This window comes from Lagenorhynchus albirostris, chromosome 16, assembly GCF_949774975.1.
Source record: "Lagenorhynchus albirostris chromosome 16, mLagAlb1.1, whole genome shotgun sequence".
Lineage (NCBI taxonomy): Eukaryota > Metazoa > Chordata > Mammalia > Artiodactyla > Delphinidae > Lagenorhynchus > Lagenorhynchus albirostris.
The window spans coordinates 66,419,607-66,437,708 of record NC_083110.1 but is presented as its reverse complement, the minus strand read 5'-3'; the positions used below and the strand labels follow the sequence as shown (position 1 = coordinate 66,437,708).

The following is an 18,102-nucleotide window of genomic DNA, read 5'->3' as shown; positions in this document are numbered from 1 at the left end:
GGTTTGTTTTTGTAGGTCCTTTTCTTCTCTTATGTTTCCCAGTTAGAGAAGTTCCTTTAAGATTTGTTGTAGAGCCGGTTTGGTGGTGCTGAATTCTCTTAGCTTTCACTTGTCTGTAAAGCTTTTGATTTCTCCATCAGATCTGAATGAGATCCTTGCCAGGTAGATCTTGGCTGTAGATTTTCCCCTGGCATCACTTTAAATATGTCATGCCACTCCCTTCCGGCTTGTAGAGTTTCTGCTGAGAACTCAGCTGTTAACCTTATGGGAGTTGCCTTGTACATTATCTGTCGTTTTTCCCTTGCTGATTTCAATAATTTTTCTTTGTCTTTAATTTTTGCCAATTTGATTACTATGTGTCTCGGTGTGTTTCTCCTTCGTTTTATCCTGTATGGGACTCTCTGTGCTTCCTGGACTTGGGTGGCTATTTCCTTTCTCATGTTAGGGAGGTTTTCGACTATAATCTCTTCACATATTTTCTCGGGTCCTTTCTCTCTTCTCTTTCTGGGACCCCTATAATGCGAATACTGTTGCGTTTAATGTTGTCCCAGAGGTCTCTTAGGCTGTCTATATTTCTTTTCATTCTTCTTTCTTTATTCTGTTCTGCAGCAGTGAATTCCACCATTCTGTCTTCCAGGTCACTTATCCGTTCCTCTGCCTCAGTTATTCTGCTATTGATTCCTTCTAGTGTAGTTTTCATTTCAGTGATTGTATTGTTCAGCTCTGTTTGTTTGTACTTTAATTCTTCAAGGTCTTTGTTAAACATTTCTTGCATCTTCTCGATCTTTGCCTCCATTCTTTTTCCGAGGTCTTGGATCATCTTCACTATCATTATTCTGAATTCTGTTTCTGGAATGTCGCCTATTTCCACTTCATTTAGTTGCTTTTCCTGGGGTTTTATCTTGTGTCTTCATCTGGTACATAGCCCTCTGCCTTTTCATCTTGTCTATCTTTCTGTGAATGTGGTTTTTGTTCCACAGGCTGCAGGATTATAGTTCTTCTTGCTTCTGCTGTCTGCCGTCTGGTGGATGAGGCTATCTAAGAGGCTTGTGCAAGTTTCCTGATGGGAGGGACTGGTGGTGGGTAGAGCGGGCTGTTGCTCTGGTGGGCAGAGCTCAGTAAAACTTTAATCCACTTGTCTGCTGATGGGCGGGGCTGGGTTCCCTCCCTGTTGGTTGTTTGGCCTGAGGCGACCCAACACTGGAACCTACCTGGGCTCTTTGGTGGGGGTAATGGCGGACTCTTCCCAGAACTTCTGCTGCCAGTGTCCTTGTCCTCATTGGTGAGACACAGCCACCCCCTGCCTCTGCAGTAGACCCTCCAACACTAGCAGGTAGGTCTGGTTCAGTCTCCCATGGGGTCACTGTTCCTTCCCCTGCATCCTGATGTGCACACTACTTTGTGTGTGCCCTCCAAGAGTGGAGTCTCTGTTTCCCCCAGTCCTGTCAAAGTCCTGCAATCAAATCCCGCTAGCCTCCATGTCTGATTCTCTAGGAATTCCTCCTCCCATTGCCGGACTCCCAGGTAGGGAAACCTGACGTGGGGCTCAGAACCTTCACTCCAGTCGGTGGACTTCTGTGGTGTAAGTGTTCTCCAGTTTGTGAGTCACCCACCCAGCAGTCATGGGGTTTGATTTTATTGTGATTGCACCCCTCCTACCGTCTCATTGTGGCTTTTCCTTTGTCTTTGGATGTGGGGTATCTTTTTTGGTGAGCTCCAGTGTCTTCCTGTCGATGATCGTTCAGCAGTTAGTTGTGATTCCTGGGCTCTCGCAAGAGGGAGTGAGAGCATGTCCTTCTACTCTGTCATCTTGAACCAGTGCAATCATTGTGGTTTTGATTTGTGTTCCCACAATGATTTGTGATGTGGAGCATCTTTTCATGTGCCTGTTGGCCATCTGTATGTCTTCTTTGGAAAAAATGTCTATTCAGATCCTCTACGCATTTTTTTTTTTTTTTTTTTTTTTTTTGCTGTACAGGGGCCTCTCACTGTTGTGGCCTCTCCCATTGCCGAGCACAGGCTCTGGACGCGCAGGCTCAGCGGCCATGGCTCACGGGCCTAGCCGCTCCGCGGCATGTGGGATCTTCCCAGAGCGGGGCATGAACCCGTGTCCCCTGCATCAGCAGGCGGACTCTCAACCACTGCGCCACCAGGGAAGCCCCCTCTGCGCATTTTTTAATTGGATTGTTTGTTTTTTGATGTTGAGTTGTTTGAGTTTTTTGTATATTTAGGATATAAGCCCCTTATCAGATATATCCTTTTCAAACATCTTCTCCCATTCAGTAGGTGGCCTTTTTGTTTTGTTGATAGTTTCTTCAGTCTGAAAAAGCTTTTTAATTTGATTTAGTCCCATTTGTTTATTTTTGCTTTTGTTTCCCTTACCTGAGGAGACATATCCAAAAAAAATATTACTAAGACTGATGTCAAAGTGTATATTGCCCATGTTTTCTTCTAGAAGTTTTATGGTTTCAGGTCTTAGATTTAAGTCTTTAATCCATTTTGAATTTATTTTCATGCATGGTGTGAGAGAGTAGTCCAGTTTGAGTTTTTTGCATGTAGCTGTCCAGTTTTCTCAGCACCATTTATTATAGAGACTCTTTTCCCCATTGTGTATACTTGCCTCCATTGTCATAGATTAATTGCCCTTATAATGTGGGTTCCTTCTGGGTTCTCTATTCCGTTCCACTGATCCATGTGTCTGTTTTTGTGCCAGTACGTGCTATTTTGATTACTGTAGCTTTGTAAGATAATTTGCAATCAGGGAGCGTGATACCTCCACCTTTGTTCTTCTTAAGATTGTTTTGGCTATTTGGGGTCTTGTGTTTCCATACAAATTTTAGAATTATTTATTCTAGTTCTGTGAAAAATGCCATTGGTATTTTATAGGGATTACATTGAATCTGTAGATTACCTTGGGTATATGGTCATTTTAACGATATTAATTCTTCCAGTTCATGAACACAGTATATCCTTCCATCTGCTTGTGTCATCTTCAGTTTCTTTCATGAGTGTCTTACATTTTTCCAAGTACAGGTATTTTACTTGCTTATGTAGATTTATTCCTAGGTATTTTATTCTTTTTGATGCATTTATAAATGAAATTCTTTTCTTAATTTCCCTTCAGATAGTTCATTGTTAGTGTATAGAAATGCATCTGATTTCTGTATATTAATTTTGTATCTTGCAACTTTACCAGATTCATTGATAAGTTCTAGTAGTTTTTGATGACCTCTTTAGGATTTTCTAAGTATAGTATCATGTCATGTATATACAGTGACAGTTTCACTTTTTCATTTCCACTTTGGATTCTTTTTATTTCTTTTTCTTGTCTGTTTGCTGTGGTGAGGACTTTCAATTCTGTGTTTAATAAAAGTGGCAAGAAAGGGCATCCTTGACATGTTCCTGATCTTAGAGGAAATGCTTTTAGCTTTTCACCATTGAGTCTGGTGTTAGCTGTGGGTTTGTCATTTATGGCCTTTCTTATGTTTAGGTATGTTCCCTCTATATTCACTTTGTTGAGAGTTTTTATCATAAATGGATGTTGGATTTTGTCAAGAGCTTTTCCTGCATCTTTTGAGAGGATCATATGATTTTTATTCTTCAATTTGTTAATGTGATGTATCACATCGATTGATTTGTGGATATTGAACTATCTTTGCATCCTGGGATAAATTCCACTTGATCATGGTGCGTGATACTTTTAATGTACTGTATTGTTGAATTTGGTTTGCTAATATTTTGTTAAGGATTTTTGCATCTATGTTCAACAATGATACTGGCCTGTGATTTTCTTTTTTTGTGATGTCTTTGGTTTTGCTATCAGGGTGATGCTGGCCTCGTAAGATGAGCAGAATGCAGAAGTGTTCCCTCCTCTGCAATTTTTTGGAATGGTTTGAGAAGATATGTGTTAACTCTTCGCCAAATATTTGGTAGAGTTCACCTGTGAAGCCATCTGGTTCTGGACTTTGTTTGCTAGGAGTTTATTTTTTTATTACTGACTCAGTTTCATTACTGGTAATTGGTCTGTTCATATTTTCTATTTCTTTCTGCTTCAGTCTTGGGAGATTGTACATTTCTAGGAATTTGTCCATTTCTTCTAGGTTATCCGTTTTATTTGCATATAATTGTTTGTAGTAATCTTGTGTGAACCTTTGTATTTCTGTAGTATTGGCTGTAACTTCTCCTTTTCATTTCTGATTTTATCTATTCGGGCCCTCTCTCTCTCTTTTTCTTGATGAATCTGCACATGCCCGTGTCGTGGAGTGATTTGTATGCAGGAGAGGGATCACTACTCACCTAAATATTTGCTCGATCATTAGCTTCTGAAGTATAAAGTGTGCAATGAGAATGAAATGTAAGACTTTAGTACATAATAAATGGATGCTTCTGTAAGTAGCATGTGTAAGGTCAGTTATTTAAGTTCACAATTCAGATGTACACATACACACACATACATGCACACGTGCTCATAAAAAGTCAATTACAATCACTCACGTTGTAGGTTCAAAACTTTAGGTAGACAAATGTCAAATATATATGTTTATATATATAAATATATGTATATACATTAAAAAATTTTTTTAACTTCCTTTCAGACTGACCGGATGGGTGCTGCTAAAACTGTTCAACAGCTTCTTTTGGAATATTCAAATTCACAAGGGTCAACTTGAGATGGTTAAAGCTGCAACTGAGGCAAGAGCTATGTGAATCTGTCGTTCTGTATTCTCCACATTTGCAGAGTGATTTTGGAATTCTTTTTCAAATGTTTTCTTGTATACTGTTGTGCATTCCTACACATTTGCAAGATTTCCCCCCGTGTGAGATAACTACAGTAGTTATGTGTTTGTGGGAGATAAGTGGGGTAAAGGAGCACCTTCCAGCAATATGCAGGATTCCTTCTGTAAGTTATCTTGCAATAACTCTGAAAATCAGGTAGAACAAGCCTTATTTTATACATGAGGAAATAAAGGCACATGTAGATTAAGAAATTGTCCCAAGTCACAGCCAGTAAGTCACTTGCCCAGGATTTCAAACCAAACCAAGCTTGTGGCCAAAAACTATGTTCTTTTTATATGATTAGGGCTTCCTTTCAGAAGATATATAGTCAACTTGAACTCTTGATTGTTCTCCTCCTTCCCTGATTCTTTTCTGTTGGTGTAGTTGTTTTTAGCTAGATGATATTAAATTGAAAGAAGTTCTTATTACGGAAAAATGTTTTTAAAGAATGAGTCACTAAGTAGCTAGTGTTTGAATGACTTTAACCAAATGTGAAGTTGCAAACTGTAATTGAACTTTCCATCTGAATTTTAAATTTGGTGTTTTTCCTTTTGCTAGATGAATTTGCCACTTATATTTCTACCAGTTCATAGATCACATATTGACTATCTCCTGCTCACTTTCATTCTCTTCTGCCATAACATCAAAGCGCCATACATTGCTTCAGGCAATAATCTCAACATCCCCATCTTCAGGTAAGATCAGCTTATTTGGAAAGTTAAGGTATGAAGATTATATTTTGAATTTTTCTTTTTTTACTATGCCTTTTGATACATTTATTGTAATGAGGACATTAACTTTTTTATTTTTATTATAAAAGTAATGCATGCTTATTGCAGAAAATTTGGAAAGTACAAGAAAGCATTAAGACCATCATCATTTGAACTTATTTGCAAAGCAGAAATAGAGACACAGAGGTAGAGAACAGACGGGGGAAGGGGTGGGTGGGATGAATTGGGATGAATTGGGATTGACATATATACACTACTATGTATAAAATAGATAACTAATGAGAACTGACTGTATAGCACAGGGAACTCCACCCAGTGCTCTGTCGTGACCTAAATGGGAAGGAAGTACAAAGGGGATATATTTATACATGTGGCTGATTCACCCTGCTGTACAGCAGAAACTAACACAAGATTGTAAAGCAACCATACTCCAATAAAACAACAACAACAAAAGACTGTCATCATCTTTTCTGTGTTTTATATGGGATATTTGGTGAACTGTGAATAGCTAAACTTATCAGCAGTATTTATCAAACATATAAAAGGCAATTAGAAAGATAAGATAGCAAATTACTGTATCTGACTTGGCAGTGCACAGGTGCGGTCAGGGTGGTGGTAGGCAGGTGGTAATGGTATAAAGGTAAGAAAGAACCTTACCTGTTACTTTGACCTCGTAATTTAGTAGAGCTAGAAACATAATAATTACAGTATAACATAAAAGGTATGTTTTAGAGGTTTTCAGGGGAATGCAGTGCATTCCATTCAGAGGGAATAGTATGTGAAAAGACAGAGTGATTTAAAAGCATGATATGGTCATGAACCAGCAGGCAGTTCTTAGCCTCTAGGGTTAGAATGTAGGGTGCGTTAGCAGGGTTCAGAGGCTGGAGGTGGTGACTGCATAGGTGGTGAGAGTTAGGTCAAAACAATTTCTAAGCCAAGAGTTTAGAGTGTATCCCATACTTGAGAAATGATACGTTCAGATTCGCATTTTGAAAAGTCATTCTGGATTAGAGGGAGTTAGATCAATTCTGACTCTATTGCAGTAGTTCAGATAAAAGGTAATGAAGGCTTAAATAAAAGTATAACAGTGCTCTTGGAGAAGAGGTCACAGATTTGAAAAGTATTTAGTTTCATACTTCAAAGTACAAAGCATCTCTCAGGTCAGCTCTGTGAGTAGTAGAGAGCACGAGGAGGATGAATGTGGAGCGACTGGAAGGGAAGCAGGCTGTGCAGGTGGCGCTTCACAAGGGGGCAGTCACTGCTTGGCCTGCCATGAAACCTGATCCTCAGCCTCCCAGGACAAGGAGCTCCTTCCTAATCCCTTGGCTCAGAGTTCTGTAGCTACTCTGATGCATGTGGATGACTGAAGAGAAGCCATTCGTTCATGCAGTAAGCCAGTACTTACCCAAATGTGCTCTAGACAAGGGAGAACAAGATACATAGTCCTTACTTTCAAATAGCTCATAAAATAATGGGGAATGTAGGCAAACAGCTAGCTCTAATCCAGCGTGATATGACCCTACAGGGCAGACATGCTTTTCCAAGTATCAGAATATCTATGTTTTCTCTCATGGGTACCTCTTCCCAGTGTCAAGGAACCTGGAAAGTTGAATTAGAAAGTCATCAGAAACGTACTTAGGCGTGAAGAAGACTGTTCCAGCTGGGCTCTTAGAGAAGCCTTGCCCCATAATAGTTTGCCTCTTCTGTAATCAGAACAACTCATGTACTCATTCCCTCCAGGTTGGATTGGTTCTCCAGGTGGATCTCTGGGGAAGTACTTAATAAACATTGATCATTTCTCATAAGCCAACTTCCCTTTTCACCACCTCTATGCCAGTCATTGCTCAGCTTATCATTCCTTCAGACATGACAGACTCTCGATAACCTGGCCTGTTTATTTGCAGTGTTCTTTTGTTACATGCCAGTCTGTACATTCACAAACCACTTTTCAAGGGGGCTTATTTTTGTGGATGGTTCATCTCATTTATTAAGAATATTCTGCAGAGTTTTACTTTCAAAGAGTGACATTAAGTTCTGGATATATCTTACTGTGGCCTCCTTATGCTGACTGTAGAAGATTCCAAAACTATATATTAATATTTATATTAATATCACTCTGTTTGAACAGAATAGGAGGAGGCTCTGAGTTTGGAAAAGTTGACTTAAGTTTTGGAAAGTTTCAACCTCATATCAAAGTAATTCATCAGTGCTGTAGACAGAGAAGTGGGGTTGTGCGAATTGTTTTATTCTATGTATGTGTAAATGAAGCAAATTTTGGTTTCATGTTTTGGGAGGATGGTTGTGCTTGGTTCCAGTTTGATAAAGTTACTCTTGTCTTACTGGGATACTCTCTAAGAAATACTTACTTGAGAAGGTTTCCCCAAAGGAGCTTTTGTAACATCACATTTGTAACATCACATTACAACACATTGTAGTAAATGTGCCTTAGGAAAATTTTGGTATGTCTAAAGGTCAGTGTCTTAAGACCCTGGGCAGGGTTTTTAAATTTAGCAGTATTCTATAATCCTCTTAAAGTCTGTACCAGCACCTTTGCGGGATAATATATCATGTAAACTCCTTTTGGCTTAGAACAGATGTAACAGAGCTTCATTATACACAGTGATATTCTGAAGGCTAATGAATAATGTAAATGACTGAAACACGTCAATATATGGAAAATGGAAAAATGTCCACATTTTCACAATCAGCAACTCAAACAATACATGAGGTTTATATCCAAATGACACGTTTCGAATAACTTGGAATTTGAGTACTCTTTTTAAATTTTTCTTTTTAAAAAATTAATGCGTTCTTAAATTTATAGTACCCTGATCCATAAGCTTGGGGGCTTTTTCATACGACGGAGGCTAGATGAGACGCCAGATGGACGGAAAGATATTCTCTATAGAGCTTTGCTCCACGGGGTACGTGTGATCTCTAATTACTCTTAAAGTCGTTATGGTAGCTATCACAGTAGAAGAAAATGAGACTTGATTCAGACTTTTTATTTTTCGGTACGCAGGCCTCTCACTGTTGTGGCCTCTCCCGTTGCGGAGCACAGGCTCCGGATGCGCAGGCTCAACAGCCATGGCTCAAGGGCCCAGTAGCTCCGCGGCATGTGGGATCTTCCTGGACCGGGGCACAAACCCGTGTCCCCTGCATCGGCAGGCAGACTCTCAACCACTGCGCCGCCAGGGGAGCCCCTTGATTGAGATTGTTAAAAAACAGTTGTCTGAGTAATTATTTTCGTGATTATTGCTTGGATATGGGTTTGATGATTACTTTTTGTTATCACCAAAATATAACATTGGAGAAGCTCTTTTGATATTATCTGTGTGAGCAAAATATTTTGTCAGAAGTTATAGGTTTTGTTTGTTTGTTTGTTTTGTTTTTTTAGGTTTAACTTTGCTGAGCTTATTCTAAGTTGGGTGATCTTGAGTTCATGAGTTCATATTTTACTTTCTCCTTATATTCCAGCATATAGTTGAACTACTTCGACAGCAGCAGTTCTTGGAGATTTTTCTGGAAGGCACACGCTCTAGGAGTGGAAAAATCTCCTGTGCTCGGGCAGGACTTTTGTCAGTTGTAGTAGATACTCTGTCTACCAATACCATCCCAGACATCTTGATAATACCTGTTGGGATCTCCTACGATCGTATTATTGAGGGTCATTACAATGGTGAACAACTGGTAAGAGGACCACCTGCACAAAAGTCATCTTTGCTTTTCCAGTCTTTTGCTTTTAAATAAGTGCTTTTAGAATTAGTTGAGAATATTTTTGTTACTCTCTAATTTTATAACACTGTAGGAAACTTGGTAGGGTGGGCTTTCATCCCGTATGGCAGCCTGATTGGTAGTGATGATGTGGTAATTTCCTGCATTTGGAGGAAGTGGCATGATTAGATTAATCATGCCTTGGTCGTGGGGTCGGGAAGTGGAAGAATACTTGGTACTGAGTTGCCACCTCTGCCCTGTGGAGGGTATACATGGCTCGGTCTCCCCAGGGCTTATTGCTTATGTGTAGAGTTTAAGTTACACCTGAAGAACTGGTGGGATCATGTTGGCAGAGCAACTGCAAATTAATTTTGAGACTGCAGTAATTTTTTTAGTGAACTTTTTTACTGAAGTAAATAGTTACAGAAGAATGCACCCATCATACGCATGTAGCTTGAATTAGCACAAAATGAATACACCTACATAACCAGGACCCAGGTCAAGGACCCTAGAAACCTCCCTTATCCCTCTCTCATTGTTTTCCCCTCAAGGGTAACCACCTATCTTGACTTCTTACTGAATAGATTAGTTTGCCCATTTTTGAACATGATATAAAATGGAATAATGTAGCGTGTGGACTTTTTATCTCTGGTTTCCTTTGCACAAGCAACACCTGTTTGTTGTTACAGGTAGTTACAATTTGTTCATTGTCATAGTTGTACAGTATTGCAGTGTATGAATATACAATTTGTCTATTCTACTGCTGAAAAAGTTTGGTTTCCTGGTTTCAGCTGTGATCATTCTTGTACATTTCTCTTGATGACCATATGTATGCATTTTGTTGGGTATGTGCCTGGGAGTGGAATCAGTGGATCATAGAGTATGTGTACGTTCAGCTTTGTAGATGCTGCCAAACAGCTCTCCAGAATGGTTTTACCAACTTGCTGTTCCTCCCAGCAGTTTGCCAGTTCCAGAGGAGTTTAGTTTTGTTCTTATTTAGTGTGGAAGTCTTGGTCATGATACTTGTTTCAAGCTCATTGCCCCAAACATATCAGAAGCTCAAGGACTCCTAATAGTTGGAGGCTTTAGAAATAAAGTGATAGACCTGGATTATTATTATTATCTCTTGTGAGACCCCTCCTTGTGTTGCCTGTGTCAATTCTGAACATATGCTCCACTCACCCTGACTGCGTCTCATGACATCATATCTGAGTCCTGTGTCCCTTATACAGCTGACATTGTGCCTTATGTGTGTTAAATATTCAGCGAACACTTACTGAATGAATAATTGGCTCAAAGGCCACTCTGGGGCTGAATTTGGCATTTGGTTGCCTAATGTTACATACTTGGACCATCGTGATCATCAGACCACAATAAGGTGGCCTCTTCGACATCTTACTTTTATCTGAGAACTGCAGAACAGTTTTTCAGGCTGTTACATCATTTTTGTCCTTCAGTAGTTTGCAGTTCTATTTTTGTGAATGATGTAAACAATGCACTAAATGAAGTTGTGTTAAATGTTTCCTTTTTCAATGGCCAAATTACCTCCCCAGTGACGTGATTACATCTTTTAGCATCTTGGAGTGCTAAACATTTTCTGACAGGTCTCAGTCAATGAATACTTATTTTCCTTCATTCGTTATTGTCTTTTTCCAGACAGATCATCGGTTTCCATAAAAAAATTAATAAACTTTATTCTTTGGATAATGATGTTTGTGTATTTGTTAGCTTTATTTCTTACCATGCTATTCTTTCAAAATTGCAAATTAGGGAAAACCTAAGAAGAATGAGAGCCTCTGGAGCATAGCAAGAGGCGTTATCAGAATGTTACGAAAAAACTATGGATGTGTCAGAGTGGATTTTGCACAACCATTTTCCTTAAAGGTGAGTGTCTGTTGAAATGAAGCTGTGTCAGCCTTGGTGTAGCTCAGTGTCACAAGATCTGGGCTCTAGTCCGGCCTCTGATGCCTCCTCTCCCTGTGAGTTTGGGCCTCACTTTCTTCTCTCATAGAATGGGGACTCTGACAAGGATAGTGTTTCCTAAATTATTCCACCGAAATGTGCCTGTTGACAAAGGAGCCTAAATGTCTGTGTTTGGGAGATATCAGTCTCAAAATGTATTGCTATTTTTTTTAATTCATGAGAATTTTGCATGTTGCTTTATCTATATCAGTATTTTATACGATCTTTTTTTCTTTTTTTTTTTGTGGTACGCGGGCCTCTCACTGTTGTGGCCTCTCCCGTTGCGGAGCACAGGCTCCGGACGCGCAGGCTCAGCGGTCATGGCTCACGGGCCCAGCCGCTCCGCGGCATGTGGGATCTTCCCAGACCAGGGCACGAACCCGCGTCCCCTGCATCGGCAGGTGGACTCTCAACCACTGTGCCACCAGGGAAGCCCTATATGATGTTTTAAAATTGCCCTTAAGAGAAATTTTTCAAAACGTATCTCACAGCTGGGTAACATTGATACTCTAGGATGATGCCGTATTCTACTGAGTGGAGTCTAATACCTACATAGTCAGAGAAATAGTGCCATCCTCATGGAGAAGCCTGGGGCTGGTGGGTCCCTGAGGTCCTGCAGTTTTAAATTCTTAAGATTTTCAGATTGGTAAAGGAGAAGAGAAGGATAGGGACTTGGGAACCTAAAGATAAGGTGCAGAGATGTCCTGCTTCTCCTTCTGTTCCACGTTTCGGTTTTACTTTGAAAGAGTCAAACTGCTATGCTAGATGCATGCTTTCTGGCCTTAAGTGCGTTTGACTTTTAGGGACCTCATCATTTCTTATCACTTTTTGTTGTTGTTGTTGTTAATATTGCACAGCTTCTCTTGTTTATGATTTGCTTTTGAATTGAGGTTCTTTTGAGTATAACGTGACCTTCAGGTTGTCAGATTTCCTTTAGAAGGTATGGTTGATGACTTATCACTATTAGTAATACTGGGAATGCCAAATAATTTCATGAAGATATGAGAAAAGTTAAATTTTCCCCTTAATTTTTAAATGATTTTACTTAAGCATCATCCTGTTTTTTGGAGTTTCTGTTCTTAGATTTCATGCTTAACAACATTCTATGAGTTATTCTGCAGTTCTGAAGACAGTTTAGGATATAGAAAGTATTTCTCATGTTATGTTATACGGCTCATTTTATTAACATCTCCCTTTTTACTTTTTGAAGGTGAAATTATATTTTATATATGTTTATGAAAGTGAGACAGTGGGAGTAAATGATAATATTTTATTTTATTTTTCCAGGAATATTTAGAAAGCCAAAGTCAGAAACCTGTTTCTTCTCCACTTTCTCTGGAGCAAGCGTTGTTACCAGCTATACTTCCTTCAAGGTAAGGTTCATGGAAATTTTTTATACTGACCCGTCAAATATCTGTTATTTCTTCTATTGCATGGAAGAATTTGTTAACTTTATTAAGGGCATTCATGTTCTTGTTTTTACTTCCTCATTTGAGTAACTTTTCTCTTGGTCTGATAAAGGATCTTGAAACTATGTGTTTCCACATTAGTTTGAAGGTTTTTGATTACTTGCATCATAAAATCTTTTTGATTTTGTGAATCATGTAAGAGTTCTTATTTGATTTATATTTTTGAATGTTTGAAATGTTCTTTTTGGTAATAACTTAGGCTATGCATATTGCATGTTCATGCAACATATGAAAGAGTTTTTCTATGTGAATTTTCCAGAATTCAAATCGAATTGTCACTTAGAGAAATAGAATATTAAGCCCTTCCTTTAAAATATGTTCAAGTATTGAATTTTTGAAAATGTTTTAAATGAGGCATCTTGCTTTATGCATTCTTTCTGCCGGTGAGTTCTGGAAGTGATGTACCAACAGACTATTTAGTCATAATTAAGTAACACATTTTGGTCAGGAGAGTGTATTAAACTTAATAAGGTATATTATGGAGTAAAACAACGCATAGAAATAATCTATCTGTGGCTTAAATTTAGAATATGTAGAAATTTAAAGTGTCTAATACATTGTATCTTAAGCCCATGTAGTATGCTTTGTGAAAGAGTGGGGTTATAGAAGTCTAATTAAAAAAACAAAAACAAAACCTTTTTAGACCCAGTGATGCTGCTGCTGAAGGTACAGACACGTCCATTAACGAGTCCAGAAATGCAACAGATGAATCCTTCCGAAGAAGACTGATTGCAAATCTGGCTGAGCACATTCTCTTCAGTAAGTAGAATTCCAGTCTTTAATTCCATAATTCAGATACGGTGTGATGCGGTACGAACCATACAGGTTTTAGAATCTGCCAAAGTTAGATTCCACTTCTGGTTCTAGTACTAATACACAGGGGGTGATAGGAAAGTTATTAGAAAGAAAGTGGTGCTGAGAGGATTTGAGATAACCCAGTGAAACATCTCACACCGTGCCTGATAATTAGCAGGTACTCATGTGGTAGTTCTTAGGCATTTAAAAAATTGCCAAAATGATTTGTTGCTTCTTTTGCTTATGAATTAGTCTCTTTGAACTAACTTGTGGTACAGCATCTAGGCTTACAGTTGCCTGTCCCTTTCCCCTGTGACCCCGTGATCATTTTTATTTGGCAAATATTTTGCGGCTATTATGTGTACAATTTTGTTTTAGCTGTGGGGAATACACATTGAGTAATGGTTCTGTACTTAAAGACGTATGCTCTTAGTGGGATAGTTGTACACAAACAATGCAAATGGGCGCGGCTCAGAGTGGAGTGAGTTACCTGCAGAATTAGCTGTCCTGAAGTTCCGAATGGCAGCACGGTGTCATGTTGTAGAGGCTGCTCTAAGACTGCAGAGCAGCAGCAGCGCGGGGCCCTCGGGGTGCCACCCAGGCGTGCTCTCCTCGCCATCCCTGTGCCTCCTCCCCGTCAGGTCAGACTCTCAGCATTTCCTGCCGATACCAGTGTGGAGGCTTCCTCACCTCTCCCGCTCCTTTCACTCTAGCTGCCTCTACTCCTGCTTTACGCCGGGCCAGGGTAGTCTTTCTGGAGCACATTTGATTGTGTCTCTCCCTTGCTTAAATTCTGGATGCTAAAAATAATTCATCCTTAAATGTTGTAAAGTTGTAAAATAAAGGTAAAACTCACTACCCAAATAACCAGACGTGTTGCTGTCTAGTCTATAAAAATATTTTTTTACCGTTTTGTATTGTGCTATTTTCCATTTATAACACAAATAATTTAAAAATACCTTTTAAATATCCTTTTTAAAGGCCAAATATATATGGTACTCGGTACTTTTTTGTTTCTTAAACACTGGAGACAACATCAATTGTGAATGAAGTATTTATTCATGAATTCATTATCATCTTAGAAAACCCACAGATGGTATCTTATTTTAGATTATTCCATAGATGTTCTCATATTTGATTCGTATGATTAATAATTTTCTACAAATTTAGAATATTGAGTTATGGACTATAGTCATTCTCAAATGTATTTCTGTCCCCTTCCTTTCTACCTCTGACCTGCCTCTGGGCCAGGTTGAAAAGAGGAAATTAAAATGTACTGAGCACCCATTACTATGCGTCCTGTGCCAGGTCAGTCATCTCGTGCTTACACAGCCCAGTGAACCAGGTGGATGCGCATTGTACCAAAGGGAAGCTGAGGCTTGGGAATTTAAGACATTTCCCCCAAGTCATGAAATTAGTGTAGAAGTTAGGATTTGACCTCAGATTCCTGACTTCAACTACCTGTCCCCAGCCCCTTCCACCCCACCCCCCCGACTTTGTTGTAATGTGGTGGTGAATACCTGCAGGAGGAGTGAAGTAGAGTTGCAGGTGTAGTAGACTGAGGCCAGGAACAAGTCAAGAAACACTGAAGCAGGATATCCTGTAGAGCTCTTAGAACAGGCTCATGCTTTGGGTCTTGGTATTTCCATAAAGATGTCTCTTGGTCACTGAGTAACAAACTTCCATTGGTTTGGACTGAGAGTGGACCTGTCTTAGACTGAATTCTATTATGTGATGAATAATGATCTCTAGTGAGGTTCCATTGGCCCAGAACATGGTATAATGTTGTAACTTCCCTTTGGTAAATGGGTTATAGGAAATGTGGCAGAGGACTTTTATAATTTTAAATACTCCTGATTAAGATTTAGGTACTTTTAAAAAGTTTTAGCTATATTAAAAAAAAGTGCAACTAAAGATCTGTGTTTGCCTTCCAGCCGCTAGCAAGTCCTGTGCCATTATGTCAACACACATCGTGGCCTGCCTGCTCCTCTACAGACACAGGCAGGTATGTCTGCAGTGTCACCTGGAGTTCAATAGAAAGCATGAAAATGCTTTGTCAGCTCTTCAAATACTTGTCCACTGATAGATTTGGCCCCCTTCCAGCTAGTCCTGTGAGATAAACAGTAAAATAAGCTAAGGACTCTGCCGACAGGTGCTTACACCTGACGGAGGAAGAAATCTACATAAAAAAACCTCAGAGACTGTTTTATGTGACAGCAAGACATTCTTTGAGTAATACAGTTAATGGAAATAAGGCGTATCTCATGGGCATGCGGAAAGTATTCTGATAGCTAATGGTTTCCAAGCTGTTTGATTTGTATTTTGGACCTGCGCTCTGCCTTCCCACAATACACTTGTCTAAGCCCTGTGATGGGAAAGACTGTGTCTGTCTGTCTGTCTGTCTGTCTCTCTCACAGTCATGTTCTCAACACCAAACATAGTGCCGGTATATAGACACCAAATAAATATTTGTCAGATAAATATTTAGAATGAGGGAAATTCTTGCTAAAAAATAAGTACTTCTCACTTTCAGATGGTGGCTTCTCCCTTTTGTGATCTTACGTGCTCATATCACATGTTGTGGCTAGAGTAGTCTCTGGATGTGGAGTACCTTGACATTCCTGGGGACAGCTTTTTAACCAGTCTTCTGACTTTCTTTACACGGTGTTTTGGCTCTTTTTCTGTATGTGCCAACAGCGAGCTGCAGGAAAGCCAAGGCAAGAAAAAAAATCCTTGGAATGGTCTCTTCATCTTTTGGGAAGGAGTTTTTCTGTTCTCAAGAGACCACTTCTGTCTGTTTCTCTAGGGAATTGATCTCTCCACACTGGTGGAGGACTTCTTTGTGATGAAGGAGGAAGTCCTGGCTCGCGATTTTGACCTGGGTTTCTCAGGAAATTCAGAAGATGTAGTCATGCATGCCATACAGCTGCTGGGCAATTGCATCACAATCACACACACCAGCAGGAATGATGAATTTTTTATTACTCCCAGCACAACTGTCCCATCAGTCTTTGAACTCAACTTCTACAGCAATGGGCTGCTCCACGTCTTTATCATGGAGGCCATCATAGGTATGTCGGACCCTGAAATATTTTCGTGGCAAGTAAAATGGCCAAAAGCACATGGTGGTGTCTCCTTCAGTTTGGATGATAGCCCCTTGTTTGAGGGAATGTGTTGCTATAGTTTTAGTTTTCAAACAAAAGTGTCATCTGCTATATCACTGTTTATCGCTTATTCTTACATTTATTGTTCAACAAGTAGTAACTGGATTACTGTATGCATAGTAGTACACGTTTTACTAGGGAGGAGAGGTAGGATGTCTTGCTGTTCATGAGCTGAAAATCTAAGTGAGATGAGACATACATGACAGTGAAGTGAGTGGAGGCAACAGAGGAGACGGAGAGTGGACGGGATGGAAGCTTCTGAGGAAGGTTTGATAGGGTTGGGATCACATGGAATCACAAGAAGTAAATTCTGAAGGGATTTACTTAAATTTCTCCAGTGAATGCAGATAATTATCTTTGATGTATTAATAATCTGTTGAGGTGATCCAGCTAATCTGAGCCAGTTGAAGTTGTTCTTGGAGACCCAAGGCTGCCGGCCTCATTGAGCTTTTACTTCTCAGCCTGCAGCCTTTACGCAGTTCTGAAGAAGAGGGGCCCGGGAGCGCCTGTGTCTCCCAGCTTGATCAGCCAGGAACAGCTGGTGCGCAAGGCCGCCAGCCTGTGCTACCTGCTCTCCAACGAAGGCACCATCTCGCTCGTAAGTGAAGACTCTTTAGTGTTGCCTCTTCTCTTTTTCTTGAGCGTCTTTGTGAAATCATAAAATGCTTTCCTTTTAGAGAGCTTTTGGCCCATTATTGAAGCTTTATATCCTGCTCCTGGGTCTCAATGACCACCAAACCATTATGTCGTTACTATCTTGGTTTGCTATTGGGGTCAGTGCTCCAGCGAACCCTTCGCGTGCTGTGAGGTGTGATAGGACAGATGGCTCAGCGTTCTCTATCACTGCGATCCAGAGTTACTGAGCTCTTACTGTGCTTAAGCCACTGGGTCAGGGCTTTGTAAATAATTAACATGCCCACTCGTGGATGATAGAACCGTAGAAGATAAGAGTCAGAAACAGTCTTAAAACTCATCTGCTCAACCCCTTCTCCTTTACAAATGGGGAAAGCAAGGCCCAGCGGAACTAATGAGCATTTATATTATATTTAAATACTTCTAGACATTTATAATGAGGCATACATATTAAGCAGTAGAGAGATTTTTTCCTCAAAATCATCAACAAATAGAATTTATATTTTAAAGTCTGTTCTTTTCCACTTATATGAATGTGCCCTGGGACATTTATGAGCACAGGTATTGTGAGTACAGCTCTCCTCCACCGCGTTCTTTATATATGTTTGTGGTCCTGTTGGGGAATCTGTTTTGCATGAATCTTGTGGGCAGGGCGGGAGGGGACAGGGTAGATAAGGCTCTCAAGTTTGACCTTGTCTTTCACTTGGGTCTTTTTTGAGTTATTTGAATACATATTGTGTTTCCTCATCCACCACCTTTGTGTACAACATTTACTGTAAGATAGCTTTTGCAGAGAAATTGTCTTACAAAGGAAGAAACAGGTGTAGGGTCCTGACAAGCAGCCCTTCTAAGGCCTTG

At 39.8% G+C, this 18,102-nt stretch overlaps 1 protein-coding gene across 15 annotated transcripts in view; it reads left to right on the top strand.

The window, feature by feature from the left end:
* The window catches only part of GPAM (glycerol-3-phosphate acyltransferase, mitochondrial), a 127,578-nt gene that overhangs the window by 15,823 nt on the left and 93,653 nt on the right, over window positions 1–18,102 (top strand). For 14 of the 15 annotated variants that reach the window (XR_009536025.1, XR_009536026.1, XR_009536024.1 and 11 more), the window contains 10 exons: window positions 4,596–4,692; window positions 5,335–5,471; window positions 8,332–8,431; window positions 8,985–9,197; window positions 10,992–11,105; window positions 12,471–12,556; window positions 13,296–13,411; window positions 15,382–15,452; window positions 16,254–16,518; window positions 17,073–17,209. Coding sequence is in view for 10 of the 15 variants with exons in the window: in XM_060125998.1 (XP_059981981.1) it covers window positions 4,596–4,692; window positions 5,335–5,471; window positions 8,332–8,431; window positions 8,985–9,197; window positions 10,992–11,105; window positions 12,471–12,556; window positions 13,296–13,411; window positions 15,382–15,452; window positions 16,254–16,518; window positions 17,073–17,209 (1,336 nt within the window). In the remaining 5 variants the exon portion in view is untranslated. The remainder of the gene's footprint in view (window positions 1–4,595; window positions 4,693–5,334; window positions 5,472–8,331; window positions 8,432–8,984; window positions 9,198–10,991; window positions 11,106–12,470; window positions 12,557–13,295; window positions 13,412–15,381; window positions 15,453–16,253; window positions 16,519–17,072; window positions 17,210–18,102) is intronic. The other variant, XM_060126000.1, reaches the window with a different exon arrangement.